This window comes from Sus scrofa, chromosome 13 (assembly GCF_000003025.6).
Source record: "Sus scrofa isolate TJ Tabasco breed Duroc chromosome 13, Sscrofa11.1, whole genome shotgun sequence".
Taxonomy (NCBI): domain Eukaryota; kingdom Metazoa; phylum Chordata; class Mammalia; order Artiodactyla; family Suidae; genus Sus; species Sus scrofa.
The window spans coordinates 96,088,033-96,106,971 of record NC_010455.5 but is presented as its reverse complement, the minus strand read 5'-3'; the positions used below and the strand labels follow the sequence as shown (position 1 = coordinate 96,106,971).

The 18,939-nt window shown below is 39.5% G+C and overlaps 1 protein-coding gene across 3 annotated transcripts in view; it reads right to left on the bottom strand.

The window, feature by feature from the left end:
- Positions 1 to 18,939, bottom strand: part of KCNAB1 (potassium voltage-gated channel, shaker-related subfamily, beta member 1) — a 393,270-nt gene that overhangs the window by 268,118 nt on the left and 106,213 nt on the right. Inside the window, 2 exon segments of one of the 3 annotated variants that reach the window (NM_001105294.1) lie at positions 5,465 to 5,685; positions 5,687 to 6,560. The exons of the other annotated variants lie outside the window; for them this stretch is intronic. Of the exon segments in view, the coding sequence (NP_001098764.1) occupies positions 5,465 to 5,685 (221 nt within the window). The 5' untranslated portion in view covers positions 5,687 to 6,560. 3 annotated transcript variants of the gene reach the window in all.

The window sequence follows — 18,939 nt, the reverse complement described above, 5'->3', positions numbered from 1 at the left end:
ATTACACGATATAAGCAACCCCATATCTACCGGGTGGGAAGCCCCACAGACTGGAAAGTAACTGGTTCACAGAGACTCACCTACAGGAGGGAGAGTTCTGAGCCCCACATCAAACTCCCATTCGTGGGGATCTGGCACTGGGAGAAAGAGCCCCTGGAGCATCTGGCATTGAAGGCCAGTGGGGCTTGTGCACAGGATCTCCACGGGACTGGGGGAAACGGAGACCCCATTCTTAAAAGGTGCACACAGACTTTCACACGCACTGGATCCCAAGGCAAAGCAAAGTCTCCATAGGAATCTGGGTCAAACCTGACTGCAGTTCTTGGAGGACAGCCTGGGAAAACAGGGGTGAATGTGGCTTGTGGTGGGGGAAGGACATTGGAACCAAAACTCTTGGGAATATTCAGCAGCCATACCTTTCTCTGGAGGTGCCCAGTTTGGGAAAATCTGGCCCCACCCATCAGCACTGAGAAGCCCCAGGACAAACAACAATCCAGGTGGGATCACAGCCCCACTCATCAGTAAACAGGCTACCTAAAGACCCTTCAGGCACACAGCCACCTCTAATCTCACCCAGAGACTAATCCCCATCCACCAGAGGGATAGGAATCAGCCCCACCTACCAGTGAGCAGGCATCAGTCCCTCCCATCAGGACGCCTACAGCAAGCCCCCCACCCCCTGTACCAACTTCAGCCACAAGGGGGGCAGACACCAGAAGTAAGAGAGGCTATAACTCTATTATCTGTAAAAAGGTCACCACACCAAAAACCTATAAAAATGAAAAGACAGAGAACTACAACTCAGATAAGGAAGAAAGAAAAAACCCCAAAAAAACAGCTAAGTGATTAGGAGATTATCAACCTCTAGGAAAAAGACTTTAGACTGTTGATGCTGAAGATAATGCAAGACATTGGAAACAATTCTAATTCTTCATTGTGGTGGTGGTGGTTACACAAACTTCTACATGTAGTAAAATTGCATAGACATAGAAACATACACACACATGAATACATGTATAACTGGTAAAATCTGAATAAATTCTGTGGATTTTACCAACGTCAATCTACTAGTTTTGATATACTATAGTTATGCAAGATGTTCCCACTGGAGAAAACAAAATTCAGGGAACACAAAAATGCCCCCCCCTTTTTTTTTTGGAAAATTCCTGACCTATAATTATTTCAATAAAAATCTTAATGATAACAAAAATGATAAAGTGGATTAATTCCAAAAACTATAAAAAAGAAATTTTTAGTGGAATTTAAAGATTATTGTTCAACTTTCTCCTTATAAATAATTATTTTAAAAATTTCAAAGCACGTTTTATGCAACTATAAAACACAAGGTTGGAGTTCCCGTCGTGGCGCAGTGGTTAACGACTCCAACTAGGAACCATAAAGTTGTGGGTTCAGTCCCTGCCCTTGTTCAGTGGGTTAACGATCCGGCATTGCCGTGAGCTGTGGTGTAGGTTGCAGACGCAGCTCGGATCTCGCATTGCTGTGGCTCTGGTGTAGGCCAGTGGCTATAGCTCCGATTCGACCCCTAGCCTGGGAACCTCCATATGCCGTGGGAGCGGCCCAAAGAAATAGCAAAAAGACAAAAAAATAAATAAATAAATAAAATAAAATAAAACGCAAGGTTTTATATATATATAAAGTACATATAAATATACATATATTAGATATATGTATATATGTTTACAGATAAAATTTTCCTTGATGAAATTGAGTTCATCGATATTCATCTTATTCTGGAAATAAAAAATTTTAGAATGGGGAAGTAGCTTAACAGTATAAATGTGCTCAATTCTGAATGACAAAAACTCTGATATTATGTCCAATACTAGTAGCTGGATCATTCTAAAAGGTTACTTAAAAAACAGCCAATCAATCAAAAAAGCAAAAACAACCAAATAAATCTGGTTAACTTGTGTTCTGATTTGGCTTTCTTAGGATGAAATGTTCATGTAAATATATACACTTATATAGATATCTAGCATGTATATATCATGTATACATCTATCATGTATAGAGTATACAATAACACAGTGTGATGAACTCTAAGATTAAAAACACATGTAACCTGATAAAAATCTTTCTCCAATCCCTATTCAAGAATTAAAATGTTCCTAAAAAAACTAATATGTTGTAAGAAAAAAACGTGCAAAACTAAAGGATCTCTCATGTATTAACAAAGCACAAGTATAAAAACTTTGAGAAACACAATAGTCCTGTGTTATTTACATACAAGATAGTCCCCAAGATAAATGATAGGTAGAATCTTGTTCTCTTGCATTGATGGTGACATCTGAATAGTAGATTGTTTCAGTGGATTTCTTTCTCATCCACAGCCTTGAAACGATAGTTAATTTTATACAGGATTCTTCCACAACGCTGATGTGAAAGAAATAGCGGCTAAATAGTGGTTTTTATTAGTGTAGAATTCACGTTTCATACAAGTGTATGTCAATTCTTTTTAAAATTCCAAGTTCATGAGTTCCTGATTAATGGTTGGTATAGGCTATGCTATGAGTTGGTTTCTAAAAATCATAAGGTTTTAAATGAGTAGAAGACATTCTACTCATTTATTAGGGTTATAAGCAGGTCCTCAATGGCCAAGTAGTACCCTATAGCAAAGTTGGAACCTGAAAGAAGTCCCTGAGGTGGCAAACAGATGGCAGACATGGGCACAATGACTCATGCTCCAAGATGCAACCATACCCCTGGAACTGAAGCAAAGATGGCAACTTCAAAATGGATAAACAGGTTGGTCAAGACATGAGTATGACCGCCTCCCAAAATATGGCCTTCATAAGACCATCTCACAATAGATGTTTTTTAAATATTTGTTTTTCTTACTCCAGGTCTGTTTTCCTAAGAATGGAAGCCCCAAATCTTATACAGTTTCTACACCTTTGTGTACCCAGTTCTAATGAGGTTCCTGATATAGAATAGGTGCTCAGTAAATATTTGTTAACTAAATGAATACTTCTTCACTCTATAACAATATTTGAGTGATACACTTTAAAAATTCTGATCAAAGCTATGAACCCCTAAGGATACACAAAAAAACACACACACAAAATAATATTTTTTATTTTCTAAAGAGTTCATAGATACCAGGTTAAGTTATGCCTATGGAAATCATTTTCTAGGGTGAGATTATTATTAGAAACACAATTAGCAACTCACTTTCCATTCTAGTTTCTTTGGACATTCTCCTGATTGTTTCCTCAAGCCAATTACCTCCCCCAACTCTATGGCATTTAAAAAAATTTTTTTGCTATTTGTTATCACTAATAAATAGTTCCTACATGCACATTATATTTTAGTGACATCAAAGTCTAAGAAAAAGATAACTCAATAATATAGCTAACAAAAATATTTCTATCATTTTTTATAAAGTACATTAAGGTTATCTCTCTCCCTCCCGCTTCTATCATTCTCCTTCTCCAAGCCTAAGAAAATTTTCATGTACATTTGACATAATCTCCTAATCTCTTTCCTAAAGGTCACCCTAACTAAAATTTGAAAAAGAGAAAGATTAAGTCACACACACACGCACACAAAGCCATCTCCCTGTCAGACAAGACAACTCAATGCAGTCCAGTCACAGTAAACAAATAACTCAAAATACATGGAAGACCAAAGATGGCTAACTTTTTGTCAGAAAAGAGCTGTCCTTAGTTGCTAGTAATGAAAGATGGTTAAATGAATATCTTACACACTGAGCTTTTGGTAAAGCAAGACAGTTATCACTCAGTCCGAGCTGAGCTGTAAGTATTACCAGAAAGACCTTAATGGCTATCTGCCCTCATAAGACCAAACTCTTCTAATACACTGATCCACAAGCAATTATGAAACTCTGCCATAAGAAATGAAGAATGTTACTTTTTATTGCTTCTGGTTTACAAAAAGAAAGCTCAAGGTGTCGCTGGGGGCCATAATTAAAATCACCTCTGCAATTGGCTTTTACCCTGAATGTCCCATTCCCAGGGGCCCAGGCCAGGAAGGCTGCAGCTCATCTCCATTTCCATCTGGGCAGCTGAACTGCATCTGAAGCAGTGCCTGTCCATGGGACAGGGGCTGGGTGTGTGCCACAGAGCAGCAACAGAAAATGCCAATGCACTAAAGACTGCAGTCCCAGTTATCAACCTGTCATGGGGCCCCATCTCCTCCACGGAAATATCAGGTAAAGCATAAGTCCTCATATTGGTGACACTTTAAGGAGTTGCCTGGAGTCAGGCTTGTGTTGTACTGCAGTTGGGGCGAAGAGCTTTAGCTATGATTTTTCGTGGTTCCTCCCACCCCACTCACAGCTTGCTTTCTTAATGGCTAAAGGATATACCAAAACAACTGTGCTTGGCCTTTTTCAGTGAAAAGTTCTCCTGTTAATTCTGCAAAGAAAATTTTCCAAGGACAACTTTTATAGAAATAGGTTTGAATGCTTATTTCAGAAACCACACATGGGAAACATAGTCTTAGGTGTGCATTATCTTCCTTCTCTCCAAAAACCCAGTTCCTAACAAATATGAGGGATAGTTAATGTAAATAATGAACAAAATCATACCTGCAAACTAGAATCACCAAAGCCTCTGGAAAGTGTATCATAAGCTCTTCTCTACATGTGCAAACACTTTTAGAAAAGGAAGCACGGTAATTTTAAAAGAAATGAAGTTAGGAAGACAGCACAAAGAAGATACAATGAAGATATAGGAGTCACAGAATTGAATAATGAAATTTTCTACTTATCAAATTTAAGTCATTCCCTATTAAAGAGAGCATCAACTACTTCCAGGAAGATTTCCAACTCTGGAAAGCAACATAAGAGGAAGAGGGGGCTTAAAATTTTATGAGGAAACCAGCAGCATTACAACAATTGACCTTTTTTTTTCCATACTTCACAATGTCTGCATTTTATTTCAAGCAGCAATTTATATTTAAGTATGTCAGTGTTCAAACTAACTTACCATTATAGGTGTTTCTTCTTTGCAACAAAACTTCCTTAAAAGCTTGCATAGCATTTGACACTTTGGCCTTCCAAAAGGTAAGTAAGAATACAGTACTAGATGGGAAACTATTTTTAATAGTATAATCACAGAAACTACAGTCTGTACCATAAAATAGGACAAGCACATTTGCTCTTGAAAAGCTGCCCTGATCTCAATATCAGTTTCCAGCAGCTGTGTTATCTCTGCAGACTGGAATTCATACAGCTCCTAAGGTGTTCATAACACTTTAGAATATACAAAGTGGGCCACGGCTTTTAAATCCTATATGTATACAACACAACACAACCACCTTGGGTTTTCCACTTTCCTAAGGAGCTATTTTAGAGATACCTGAGAATTCTAAATTAAGCAGCCCACCTATGAGTAAGTCACTTTTTAAAACCGCTGAACTGTCTCCACTGCACCTGCATAGAACACGAAAACCTTGGGAAGAGAGAATCTTGCATCCATACCTATATTTCATGCCAGTCTGCTTCGCGGTGGACTCTTTGAGAGAGATGTGATGCTGAGGGGTGAAGGTCCCCAGGCTGCGCGCAATGATAGCGACCGTGCGGAATTTGGCCCGGGCTGCGTTCACCACATTGGGGGCGGTGGAGCTCTGCTTACTCAGAAGTCGGTCCTCACCATTCCGACTCTTCAAATTATGCTCTGTGCAGGCTATGGAGACTTGCATTGCTTCCCTGGGCAGCACAGGGTCCCTCTTAGAACCCCAGAACACAGGCAGTCACGAGAGGTCGAGCGGTTGGGAGGGTCTGCTAGTCTTTTAACCCCTCCTGCTCCCTCTTCCTGGGAATGCTGGCAGAGGAGTTCTCGCAGCCGACTTCAGAGCTGGGAAAGTCTCAGCAGCGGCTGCGGGTGCAGGACAGAGTCCCAGGCACGGAGAGAAGTAAACAGCCAGCCCTGAAGTTGTCACAGCAGCTGGAGCACGGATCAGGCTCACAAATCTTCCTGGGCAGTAATCGCGGTTGATTAAACAGCCAAATCCATGTAGTCAGGAGGCTTGGGCAGATGCCTGGAGCTAAGCATTCGTGCTATCTGTACGCAGCCCTGCCGGGAGCCCGTCAGCCTTGTCTGAATGCGGGTTCACCTCTGGGCGATGGCTCAAATCCACGCAGGCATACCGCAAGATGAGCCGCCAGCACTCTCTGGACCACAGGCAGGATGTTCTACTGGTGCACGGAGCATCCCAAGAAGCACCTAATGGCAAGCCGCTCCCCAGAGACCAGTGGTCTCCATCCACTCCAGCTATCAGCTCCCTCCCTGCTGCACTCTGGGAGGTCATGGGGGCTCTTCAAGACCCCTCCTCATTCATTTTCAGGCGAAAGCCTGGATCGCTAAGTCTTCACTAACCACACGGATTTGTAGCTGCAAAGAGGAGTAGGAAGGTCCCTTTAAAGAGCTCCTTCCCTTGTGTGCCACGGGGAGGCAAGAATCACTTTCGCCAGATTCCTGCTATAACAGAAGCTGGAGGGCTGCTCTTAAAGGGGGGCTCTGCCCAGACTCAGACCAAATCATCCTGCAGCACAAGAGTTGGAATCAGGGGAAGACAGGATGGGGGTGCTTATGCCATGGAACATGCCAGTGAATTAACACATGAATACTCTGTGACTGGTTTGCTAAAACACAGCTTGAAATCCCTATTATTAGCCTTACCAGAGTTTATTTCTCCTTTGTAAGTTATTTCTTAAGCTGATAAGTTTGAAGTTTACTGAAAAGACATAACACAGACTTTTCAGGCTCAAGTTGCCTAACTTGCTGCAAAATCTATTCTGATTCCCAAAGGAGAGTGAAGGCTGGGGGAGGAGGCAGCAGTTTGGCACCACCCAAAAAGGGGCTACACTAGGTAAGCAGCAAGTCCGGGTCACTACTCGGGAAGATCCAGGCCAGGTGGCAGGGGCTGTGTATATTACCCAATGGTCATCTATGACCAACTGGTGAGGACAAGCATTATCCCCATGGCAAGGGTGGGCAACAAGACCTGTTATCTCTGCATGTTCCTGTGAGGCAGGAACATTGCTTGGTTCAGTGTCAGGTACAAAATATCTCCTCAGTAAACGTGGTTGAATCAAACTAAGCACCAATTCAGTGATAATTTCTCCCTCCATTTGAAACACATGGAAGCCAGGCCTTTTTTAAACAGATGTACTTACAATAAAATTATGGTTTCTGAAAACTTAGTTCTCTAAACATTCCCAACAGAAACTCTGTCAAGAAAAAGAAGGAACAGTTTAAATAAACTTTTTTAATTTAATTTTATTTTATTTTGCCTTTTTAGGGCTGCGCCAGTGGCATATGGAAATTTCCAGGCTAGGGGTCAAATCAGAGCCACAGCTGCCAGCCTACACCACAGCCATAGCAATGTGGGATCCAAGCCACATCTGCCACCTACACCACAGTTCATGGCAACACTGGATCCCCAACCCACTGATCGAGGCCAGGGATTAAACCCACATCCTCATTGATACTAATCAGATTCATTTCCACTGCGCCACAATGGGAACTCTAAATCAACAATATTTTTGAGCACCATCTCTGTAGTAGGCATCAGAGAGAAGTATGGGGGAAGAAATGAAACACTGTCCTTCTCCTTAAGGAACTGGCAACCTGGGTGGAAAGATAAAACATTCCGTTTTAAAGAGCCTAATTAATAATGTCTGGGGCACACTAGTGTTTGAATGAGTGATACAGACACCAAGTACACTAGAGTTAAGCAGGGAGTCATTACAGGAGGCTGGAGAAAGTTCTTCATTTTGATTCATTCCCTATACTTCTAGTGGTTCCTTATTAGGTACCTGACTGCTTGTTGCTGGGATACGAAGATGACTTAGACAGAGGCTGGACCTCAAAGAGCTGATGGATGCCCAGGCAGCCCTCACAGACTGCAGGACTTTGCCTGGGACATGAATTGATTAGCTGGAGAGGAGAAAGTGTCTTTCCAGAGATTGCCTGGGGTGAGGAGAATACTCTTGCTGTGTCAATATGATTTTAAAAAGTAGTTCCATTCCAGACATGAATCATAACATTTTATAACCTGAAGATGAGATTTAAATTACACTGTGGAATCTCATCCTCTGCCCTCCATGCTCTCCCCACCTCTTACTTTAAAAATAAACATACTGCCTACTGTTAAGTGGTTGGGAAGTAACTTTCGAATGGGGCAAGTATCGTGGAAAGGGACAAATGAACCTACATTGCCTTCTTTGTACCCTCGGCTCTGAAAAAGTAGTTCCTGAAGCAAAATTGTTTCTTAGAATAAATAACAGTAGGCAGAGAGGAAGCAGATCATTAGAACCTTTAATTTTTTTCACACTAAGCTCATTGGGATGATCACTGTGAATCAGGAAAGGGGTCAAAATGAGATGAGGAAGAAATGGGAGGAATCAGAAGGAACAGCTCAGAAAAATAAGGAGGGAAAGAAATTAGCCTGGGAAGCAAGATGGAGTGTGGTGATCACCATAAGGCCAGAAGGATCAGGACCCAGTAGCTCTGGCTTGGCCAGTGGCTGAAGGTAGAAGGTGTGAGAAGGCAGCTAAGGGCTGAGGAAAGAGAGCTGCCAGTTCTACAGGGAGGAGGGGAAATGTTAGAGTATATGAAATCTGGACAGTTAGCCGAGTGGCTTGCAGGTTTGCCAAGAACTAGCAGAGCAACACCAAAAGCATTACCAGAACAGGGACTAGGTTATCAGAATAAAATATGCAAAGCAGAGCTCTTCTGAGTCATCTATTTATCCCCCACAGGATCAAGCAGTGAGCCTTGTGCAAAGCAGGCCTTCTATAAATAATTGAGAGAGGAAGATAAGTAGGCTTAGGGAGGAATGCAGGAGGAAGGAAAGGAAGTATGGGAAGATGCCAAAATCTTGGATAAACTTGAGTCCTTTAAAAAAAAAAAAAAAAGGAGGAGTTCCTGCTGTGGCACAGCAGGTTAAGGATCTGGTGTTACCGCAGCTGTGGTGTAGGTTGCAGCTGCAGCTCAGATTCAGTCCCCAGCCCAGGAAATTCCATATACTGAGGTACAGTCAAAAGAAAAGAAAACTCTGCATGTTCTATTTTCACATAGCCTGCTCACTTCAAAGGAGCAAATAAGTGCCCCACGTTCAAGTCAGCACCCCTCGTGTACAGACAAATGTCTGCCTTTAGTATATGCTTCAAAGAGAATCGAAGAACTGTAGACAGAGGAACACTCACAGTGCAAGCTTCTTTCTGGCTGCCCATAGTGCACCTTTCCAGATCTGGCAACACATGGGCTTTCTGCCAGCCAGCCAGCAGCTTGGTGATATACCCCAGCTGTGCTCACCCTTCCCAGCATTAATGGAGCAGTAGGTCTTAAGGACCTGGAAATTAGATAACAGTTGGCTGTGAGAATGCTCATATTTGTAAGTTTGTGCTAACTTACTAGCAGGCCACATGATAATTAAGCTGGCAAAATTAGATTTCAAATATGTATCCTTCCATTGTCACACAATAGGATCTGGAGGAGTTTTTACTATTATTATTTCAGCTTCAAATAAGACCCACAAATGGTTATACAGATATATATATAGATATAGAATAGATATAGATGTAGACAGATGTAGTTAATTCTGTGGACTGAATTGGGCCCCCCTGACCAAATTTACAGGCTGAAGTCCTAACCCCCAGTAAGTATCTCAGAATGTGACTCTACTAGAAACAGTAGAATTTCTGCCATTGCCTTATAATACAAGATGGCCAGAAATATTTGCCATGTCTTTGGATAAAAATTTTTCCTTAAAGAGCTCAACACACAGAGAATTTGTTTTCAAATAAAATTAGAATTATTATACTTCACCCAATTTAAGATACCATTAACATAGGATACATCATTGTTTTGTATGCCACTAAAATAGAAATTGTGACCAATAAGTTATAACACAATGCTTTTTTATCCCTCAAATTTTCAATTTTAAATTTATTGAGTCTTTTTATACATAGATAGGTTTTTTCCATCCAAAATTTCACTTTTGTACATACATACAAAAAAAAATATAAGAGGAGTAAATTGGTTAAAGTATTCCCTAAATGTGTTTACATTGAGAATTTGATGCTTCTAGGTGATTTACTCAGAGTTATCAATGTCCACATCTCTACACAGACACCTTTTGTGTTGGCAATGCAGGATTTTTTTTTTTTAATGTATGCTCAACTACAATCTCTGGGAGTTTTTTCCAAGGTGTTGACCCTTACTGTGAAAGTTGCAGTGCACACTTACAGGCCTTGACAACCATATCATGATGGTCACATAGCCAGTCAGAGACCAAGTCAGTATATGACCAAAGTCACTGTGCTTCAAAGAATTGATGGTTTCTAAGACAGTATATTATAAACTCTTACTTCATGACAATTTAAATCTAAAATACTGTGGAAAGAAGGGAGGAAGGGAGAGAAAGATATTAAAATACCCACTATGTTCCAGGCATTGTGCCAAAGGCTTCTACATCCATTATCTCATTCCAGAAGAAAGGAAGAAAAAAATTAGCCTTTGTTAAGCATTTAAACTAACTGAGCTCTCAACTAAGTATTCTATAGATGGAGTTACATAAGTATTCATCTTCACCCAAAAGAGCTTTTCATATAAACTCACCTTTGCCTACCAGGGCTGAGAAAAATAAGCAACCTGAAGGTCTTTCCAAAATATGTTAATGGATAAAAATTCACTTCAGTTCAAATTTGTTAGTCTTTTTAGGGTAAGAAAGTCATTATTACACATATCATTCTGTAGCATAATATCCAATATATTTTTATAAAAGATGTATTCTCTCACTTCTTTTTTCTGTTCTTTTTCAAAGGGGAGGTGTTGTAAAAGAAAAGATCTAAGATCCTACAGGATTCTTTTTCATTAAGTCTTTCTGTGGCAGATCACAGGAAGTTCTTGTAGGAGACACTTCAAGTTTTCATCACATTTAAAATGAAATTCATTTTGGAGGATATAAATATCAAGTTCTCACCTTATGCTCTATCAAAAGTTGTATTGTCTGAAATTTTTATAATTTATATGCTTTATTCCTATAAATTAAATTTTAAATTTATTTTATCTACTACAAATTTATCACAAATTTAGCTAAAAGGAAAGAGGGAGACATGGAAGCAAGAAGGAAAAACTGACATGCATTTATTCAGAGTTATAACTTTAACATTTTTGTCAATATCTTTTTGGTTTTCAGTTTTTTTCTTTTCCACCCATAGTTTTGTGGTGATTGTATTAATGTTGCTATTGTTGTTCTATGTATTTGCATACTGTTCAAAGTATGTATTGGTTACCTCATACTATAACTTTTGGACATTATCTATCTTTAAGTCAAATATTTGTCATCACCATGCACTGATCACCACATCAATATGCATTTTTTTCACTGTTCAGTTGACAAGTTCTCTAAGCCAAAGAGGTGGAGGACTCAGCCCCTTCTCACAGGGTTCCTTTCCTGGCTGGGGCACGAGCAGACATTCAGTAATGCTTACACACTCTAGAAGAAGAGGGATAAATCATTAGGGGTTGTTGCAGTTAGAGAAACTATGGTGGTATCAGAAAAGATCTAAGTATTAAGTACAGAGGAATACCCAGGCAAGAAAACACAACAGGGGAGAGAGAGTCTATATTGGCAGAGGAAGCAGCCTTAGCAATGATGGGGAGGTGGAGGGGCCTATTGGAGAATGAGGAGTAAACCACTCTTGGATGGATCCTTGTTTGAAAAACGGATTTATATGAAGTGATGCAAAACAAATGGACATAAATCAACTGGAGTCTGTTAAGAACAGTCTGGAATAAAAGTCTAGCTGAAAACTCCCTCCTCAGGGCAGTTGGGAGAAGTTGAAAGTAGAAAGTTCACCAAGGATTCTGGTCCAGGGTGAGGAGGGTAATCACTGTTTTTGGAAGATCCCTCTGGAAGCCAATAGGGTGGTCTGGAAGTATAAGAGACTCAATACAAGAAGACCAGTAAGAAGCCACTGGAATAGGTCAGCCATAAGGTAAAACCTGCTGATGGGGGAATGAAACTTCCTGCATCAGTTCTAATAGATGGGAAAATGTTCACAATGCACTGTGAGCTGAAAAAAAAAAAAAAAAAAAAAAACAGTTCACAAAATCATATGTACAGTATGAACCTACTTTGACACAGACAAAAATTACCTATCTCTGCAGAGAAACAAAAAGATATATACAAATATATTTGATATATTTGATATACCCAAATATTATCAGTAGTTACCTGTGGGTGGTGGGACTATGGTAATTTTTATTTTCTTTATTTGGATAGTTTAGGATTTTCTGTGGTGAGTACATGTTATTTTTGCATCATGGACCCAAAAAAAGTGGCACCCAGAAAAAAGAAATGATGCTAGAAGCATGAGGAGCCTGTAGTTGTACTTATTATGGAAGAAAAATCAATGAATTTTTTTCTTTTTTATTTCATAGCACCCAGTACTGTGGGATAAATGTCACTAAGCCAACTGAGTTTAATTTTTAACACACAAGTATCTAGGAGCAGATTATCCAGGATGTGGATAAAATTTACCAAATTAAGCTATTGTTTATTTGTTTCTTTATAGATCTGATATGGATTCCTGCTGGGGAGGAAAGCAAGGAGTAGTCTGACCCACTAAAGATAACAATAGTAAAACATCAGATTTTTTTTTTTTTTTTTTTTTGTCTTTTTGTCTTTTGTTGTTGTTGTTGTTGTTGCTATTTCTTGGGCTGCTCCCGCGGCATATGGAGGTTCCCAGGCTAGGGGTCGAATCGGAGCTGTAGCCACCGGCCTATGCCAGAGCCACAGCAATGCGGGATCCGAGCCGCGTCTGCAACCTACACCACAGCTCACGGCAACGCCGGATCGGTAACCCACTGAGCAAGGGCAGGGACCGAACCTGCAACCTCATGGTTCCTAGTCGGATTCGTTAACCACTGCGCCACGACGGGAACTCCTAAAACATCAGATATTAAAGCATTTTTGGTAAGAGTGACAATGAATTCTTCCAACCTAACCCTGGTTGACCCTCCCTAGAGCTGGCTTCTACTAAAGGTAAGGGAACATATGCAAGTCCATAATTAATCAAATTAATGTAAGCTGAGCTCCTTAGGAAAAAGGGACATGTCTCAATCCATCCTATTGCACAGCTGTGCAGTTCTAATAAATGGGAAAATTGATTGAATTGACTGAATTCATTGGATTTATTGAATCTATTTATTGGCTCCATTGACTGAATAAATGGATTTATACCAACCCCTAGGATAATGCCAGAACTGAGTGGAAATGTGCTATATAGAACCACTATGTTGGAATTTCAGAGATATCTCCAATAATTGTAATTTATCCCTAGTGTTCTGCATTCACCCTTTGCCCTATCTTTTACTGGTTTTTCACATAGTTCCATAGTGATGAAATGAAAGAAGGGAAGAAAGTAATATGGTATTTCTGTATAAATGTTAGAAATATTGGCAAAGAAGTAAGAATGAAGAGGGAACAGGGCAAGGAAAAAAAATTGTAGCCAGAATCAAAGGTAGGGAAAGATTGGAAGAGAAACACAAAGCTTGAATGTAATCTGCTGACTGAACTCCATAGGGAGGTGGTTGGTCAAGTCTGGAAAAAGGTCAGTGTATGAGTTTCATAGGGTTGTCATGAAAAATTACCTTACTTACAAACTAGATGGCTTAAAACAACAAATATTTATTCTCTCACAACCCTGGAGGCCAGAAGCCTGTAGTCAAGGTGTCAGTAGGTCTATGCTCTAGAAGACAATTCAGTCTTTGCCTCTTCCAGCATTTCTTGTTAACTGCATTACTCCTGTCTCTAACGCCAACTTCAGAAGTCCACAGACACCTCTATATGTCTCTGTCTTCTCTTCTGTCTCTTTGAGGACACTTGTCATTGAATCTAGGACCTAACTAGGTAATCCAGGGTGATCTCATTCAAAGACCTTTAAGTTCATTACATTTGTAAAGATACTTATTCCAAATAAAGTCACATTCATAGGTTTCAAGAAGTGGGACATGGACATACATTTTAGGTGCTACCATTCAACTGACTATAGTCAGCTTGGGAAAGGCATGGGTTAAGTGGAAGGAGGAGGGAGGAAAGATGGGGAGAGGAGAAGACAGTGGACTGGGCATGCTTTCCAATCTGACAAGATAGCAAAACTGAAAATGCAACAAGCAGTCCAAGATTGTAGGGGATATAAACCTATTCAGGTTTGAGTAGTTCTCAACTGAAAGTGGTTCCTTTGGTGAGGTAAGAAGATAACCAAACAAGAATTCTCACAGGTCAAACAAGAGAGGTGGCCCTGCCCATGCCCCATACAGAAGCTCTTTGCCCAGGGACAACAGAGCTGGCTCAGGCACATAGATTACACATAAAGATCCACATGAAAGGATCACCAATCACAACATCCATGGTGAGAATGAAATGGCCCACTAAATAGAGGCCCTCTCTGGACGGAGCACTGGCCCAAGGGGCAGGGGAGAGGGATGGGCTACTTGGAGGTCAAGCAGCAATGTCACAAGTCAGATGGCAATGAAAAAGTAGGATGGAAGCTACATGACACACAAGCTATGGAGGAACTAGCAAGGCAGTTATAAAACCCCAAGAAATGGTTGGTTTTATTTTTACCATATTCCTGATCAAGAGTGCCCTCAAGGTTTTTTTATTTATCTCTCTTTTCAGTAAAAGTTTGAACCATCATGTCAGCAGACATGTTGGAATCTAGTAGTAATAGCATTATGTGGTCCAGGACTCAAGCATCTCAAGTTCAACTGGAACTTGAATTTCAAAGTCAGTTATAAGAACAGAGGCTTTCAGTCATATGACTCATGATGAGACCAAGGAGCCGGGAATGACAATAAATCCAAAAGGACTGAGCATTTCTTTTTTTTTTTTTTTTTTTTTTTTGTATTTTTGTCTTTTGTCTGCTGTTGTTGTTGCTATTTCTTGGGCCGCTCCCGCAGCATATGGAGATTCCCAGGCTAGGGGTTGAATCGGAGCTGTAGCCACCGGCCTACGCCAGAGCCACAGCAACGCGGGATCCGAGCTGCATCTGCAACCTACACCACAGCTCACGGCAACGCTGGATCGTTAACCCACTGAGCAAGGGCAGGGACCGAACCTGCAACCTCATGGTTCCTAGTCGGATTCGTTAACCACTGCGCCACGACGGGAACTCCAGGACTGAGCATTTCTCATTAAAAAGAAAGTTTGGAATCTGGACAACTTAAGACAGTCGGGGGATTGATTCAGCACTGAGGTCAAAGTGGACCAGTTTCTAAAATTGAAGAGGGGAGTTCCCACTATAGCACATTAGAAACAAATTCGACTAGTATCCATGAGGATGTGGCTTCCATCCCTGGCCTCACTCAGTGGGTTGGCGATCTGGCATTGCCATGAGCTGTGCTGTAGGTTGCAGACATGGCTCAGATCTGGTGTAGCTATGGCTGTGGTGTAGGCCAGCAGCTGTAGCTCCAATTGGACCCCTAGCCTGCTAACTTCCATAAGCCACAAGTGAGGCCCATAAAAAAAATTTTTTTTTAATAGAAGGATAGTTCTGAACATATGAAACCAAATTATTTTCCATTCCCCATAAGTTATTTACAGGGAATGAAAGGAATTTTTGTGTAATAATAAAAGATATATAATACTGTATTAAGTCAGTAATTATGTCATTGGAATTAAACATAACAATACTAAAATGTATTTATATATTTTATACATATATAATAGTGTATATAGTATATATACTAGTATATGTATATGGTACTAGTATATGATATATTAAAAGCATATATATTAATTTGTATGTATATATGTAATACACAAAAGATGGGGAATAAATGGAACATGGAACTATATTGGAGCAAAATTTCTTCATTTTAACAGAATAATGTTAATTTTATTCTGAAGTAGATTGTGAAAAGTTAAAGGGCATATTGCAATTATTATTGCAATCAGTAAGAAAATAACTGAAATAGTTTTTAAAATAAAGGAATTAAAATATCCATTTAACAGAAAAGAAGACAACATCAACAAAAAAATAAGTACTAGAATTACAAAATGAATTTAACAAGGTCACAGAGCATAAGATCAATATATAAAAATCTATCATATTTCTCTATACCAGCTATGAGCAACCCAAAATTAAGAAAACAAATTTAGGAGTTCCTGTCATGGCTCAGCGGTTAACAAACCCAACTAGTATCCATGAGGATGCGGGTTCCATCCCAGACTTCGCTCAGTGGGTTAAGGATATGGCATTGTCTTGAGCTGTGGTGTAGGTCACAGACTCGGCTCAGATCCCATGTTGCTGTGGCTGTGGCACAGGTCAGTAGCTATAGCTCTGATTCGACCCCTAGCCTGGGAACCTCCATATGCCATGGGTGTGGCCCTAAAAAAGACAAAAGACAAAAAAAAATTATTTGTAACATCAAAGAGAATAAAATATTTAGAAATAAATTTAACAAAAGAAGCATAAGTCATATGTTGAATACTATAAAATACTGTGAGAAATTAAACACCTAAATAATGTTCATGTTCATAGATTGGAAAGATCAGTATTGTCAAGATGGCAATTCTTCCCAAACTGAAATTTAGTACAACCCCTATCAAAAACTCAACAGGTTTTTTTGTTGAAAAAAAAAAAAAAAAAGACAAGCTTATTCCAAAATTTATATGGAAATCAGAAAACTTAAGTAGTCAAAACCTTTTTAATAAGAAGAGCTATATTAGAGGATTTATACTATCTCATTTCAAAACCTACTGTGAAGCTACAATAATCATAAAAGTGTGGTATTGGCAAAGGATAGGAATATAGATTAATGGAAGAGAATTGAGAGTTCAGAAATAAGTCCTTTGTACAATTGTGGTCAATTGATTTTCTTTTTGTTTTCTTGGTTTCCTGGGGGGCGGGGGGGGCGGGTTGGCTGCACCTGCAGCATGCAAAGTTCCCAGGCCAGGAACTGAACCCACACCACAGCAGTGACAACACTGGATCCTTAACCCATTAAGTTGCCAGGGAACTCCATGAAACTCTCTTCTTTTGGGCAATGCCCACAGCATGCAGAAGTTCCCAGGCCAGAGATCAAACCTGCACCACAGCAGTGGCAATGTAGAATCCTTAATCACTAGGCGATGAGGGAACTCCTATAATCAATTGATTTTCAATAATCATGTCCCAAACAATTCAACTGGAAAAGGATAGTCTTTTTTTCTTTTCTTTTTTGTCTTTTAGAGGTCTCACCCATGACATATGGCAGTTCCCAGTCTAGGAGTCTAATCTGAGCTACAGCTGCTGGCCTACACCACAAGCACAGCAACTCAGGATCCAAGCTGCATCTGTGACCTACACCACAGCTCACAGTAACTGCAGATCCTTAACCCACTGAGTGAGGCCAGGGATCGAACCCATGTTCTCATGGATTCTTGTGGGGTTCGTTAACCGCTCAGCCACAATGGGAACTCCCAATAAATGGTGCTAGTACAACTGGATATTCATATACAAAAAAAAAAAAAAAACCTCAGCATCTTACCTCACATCCTATACAAAAATCAACTCCAAATGGATCACAGACCTAAATTTGAGAGTTAAAACTCTAAATCATTTATAAGAAAACATAAATTTCTATGAACTTAGGTTTGACAAAGAACACCAAAAGCACAATAGATAAAAGGAAAAAATATAAATAGGAATTCCTAAAATAAAACCCATTTTACTTAAAAACATATCATTAAGTAATGTAAAGACAAGTCCTAGACTGGTTTCAAAATTGTGCAAATCATATACCTGGTAAGCAATTTGCATCCACAAAATAAAGAACAAAAATAACTAATTAGAAATATTTATGACCCAATTTTAAAAACGGGTGAAAGATTTTAATAAACATTTCACCAAATGGAATATAGTAGATATATGAATGGCTAACAAGCACATGAAAAGAAGCTCAACTTCATTAGTCATTAAGGAAATGCACAAAAATCCACAATGAGATACTCCTATACAACAATGAGAATGGCCATGATATTTTTAAAGCCATGTAATACCAAGAGTTAGTCTCTATGAGAAGAAACTAGAACACTCATGCAATGCTGGTGAAAATGTCAAATGGTACAGCCACTATGGAAAATAATTGGATAGTTTCCTAAAGCACAAATTTATCATCATGAAAAGAGAATTCTACTTCTAGGTATGAAAACATATGGCCATATAAAGACATATACATGAATACTCACAACAGCATTATTCATAATAGCTGAAACTAGAAAATTATACAAATGTCCATCAAATGGCAAGTGGACAAGCAAAATGTGCTCTATTTATGTAATTCTATTCATCAATTAAAAGAATGGATTACTGATAATATGCAACAACCTGAATCATCCTCAAAAACATTAAGGTAAGTGAAAGAAGCTGAAATAAAAGGCTACACATTATATAATTCTATTTTTATGACAGGTCTAGAAAGGCACATTTATAGAGACAAAAATGATCAGCGGTTGCCTGGGACTGGGAGTGGGAACAGGGATTAACTACAAATAGGCATGAAAAATTTTTTTCAGCTTATGGGACTGTTCTAAAGCTGAATTTTTATTATGGTTGTACAATTTTATAAATTCACTGAACATATTGAGTAAAATCATTTATTTGGGGTAAACTTTATAGTATATAAATTATATATTAGTAAAGCTGGTTAAAAAAAAAAAGCAAAGCATGATTTTGTTGAGGGAGAAGCTGTGTTTTTTAAGCCCCAAACCTCTCTTTCTATATCAGAAAAAAAACCTGGAGGCTGGAACATAGAGGTTATTATAAGCCATAGTAGTCAGAGGTCAGAGGTCTGGGAAGTCTCTGAGCAGAGTTTAAACAGGATCAGGAAAGAATGAATTTAGCTGCTGTGGGGTTCCCCAGAAGAATGTGTGCTTCCTCCATTACAAAGCTGAGAT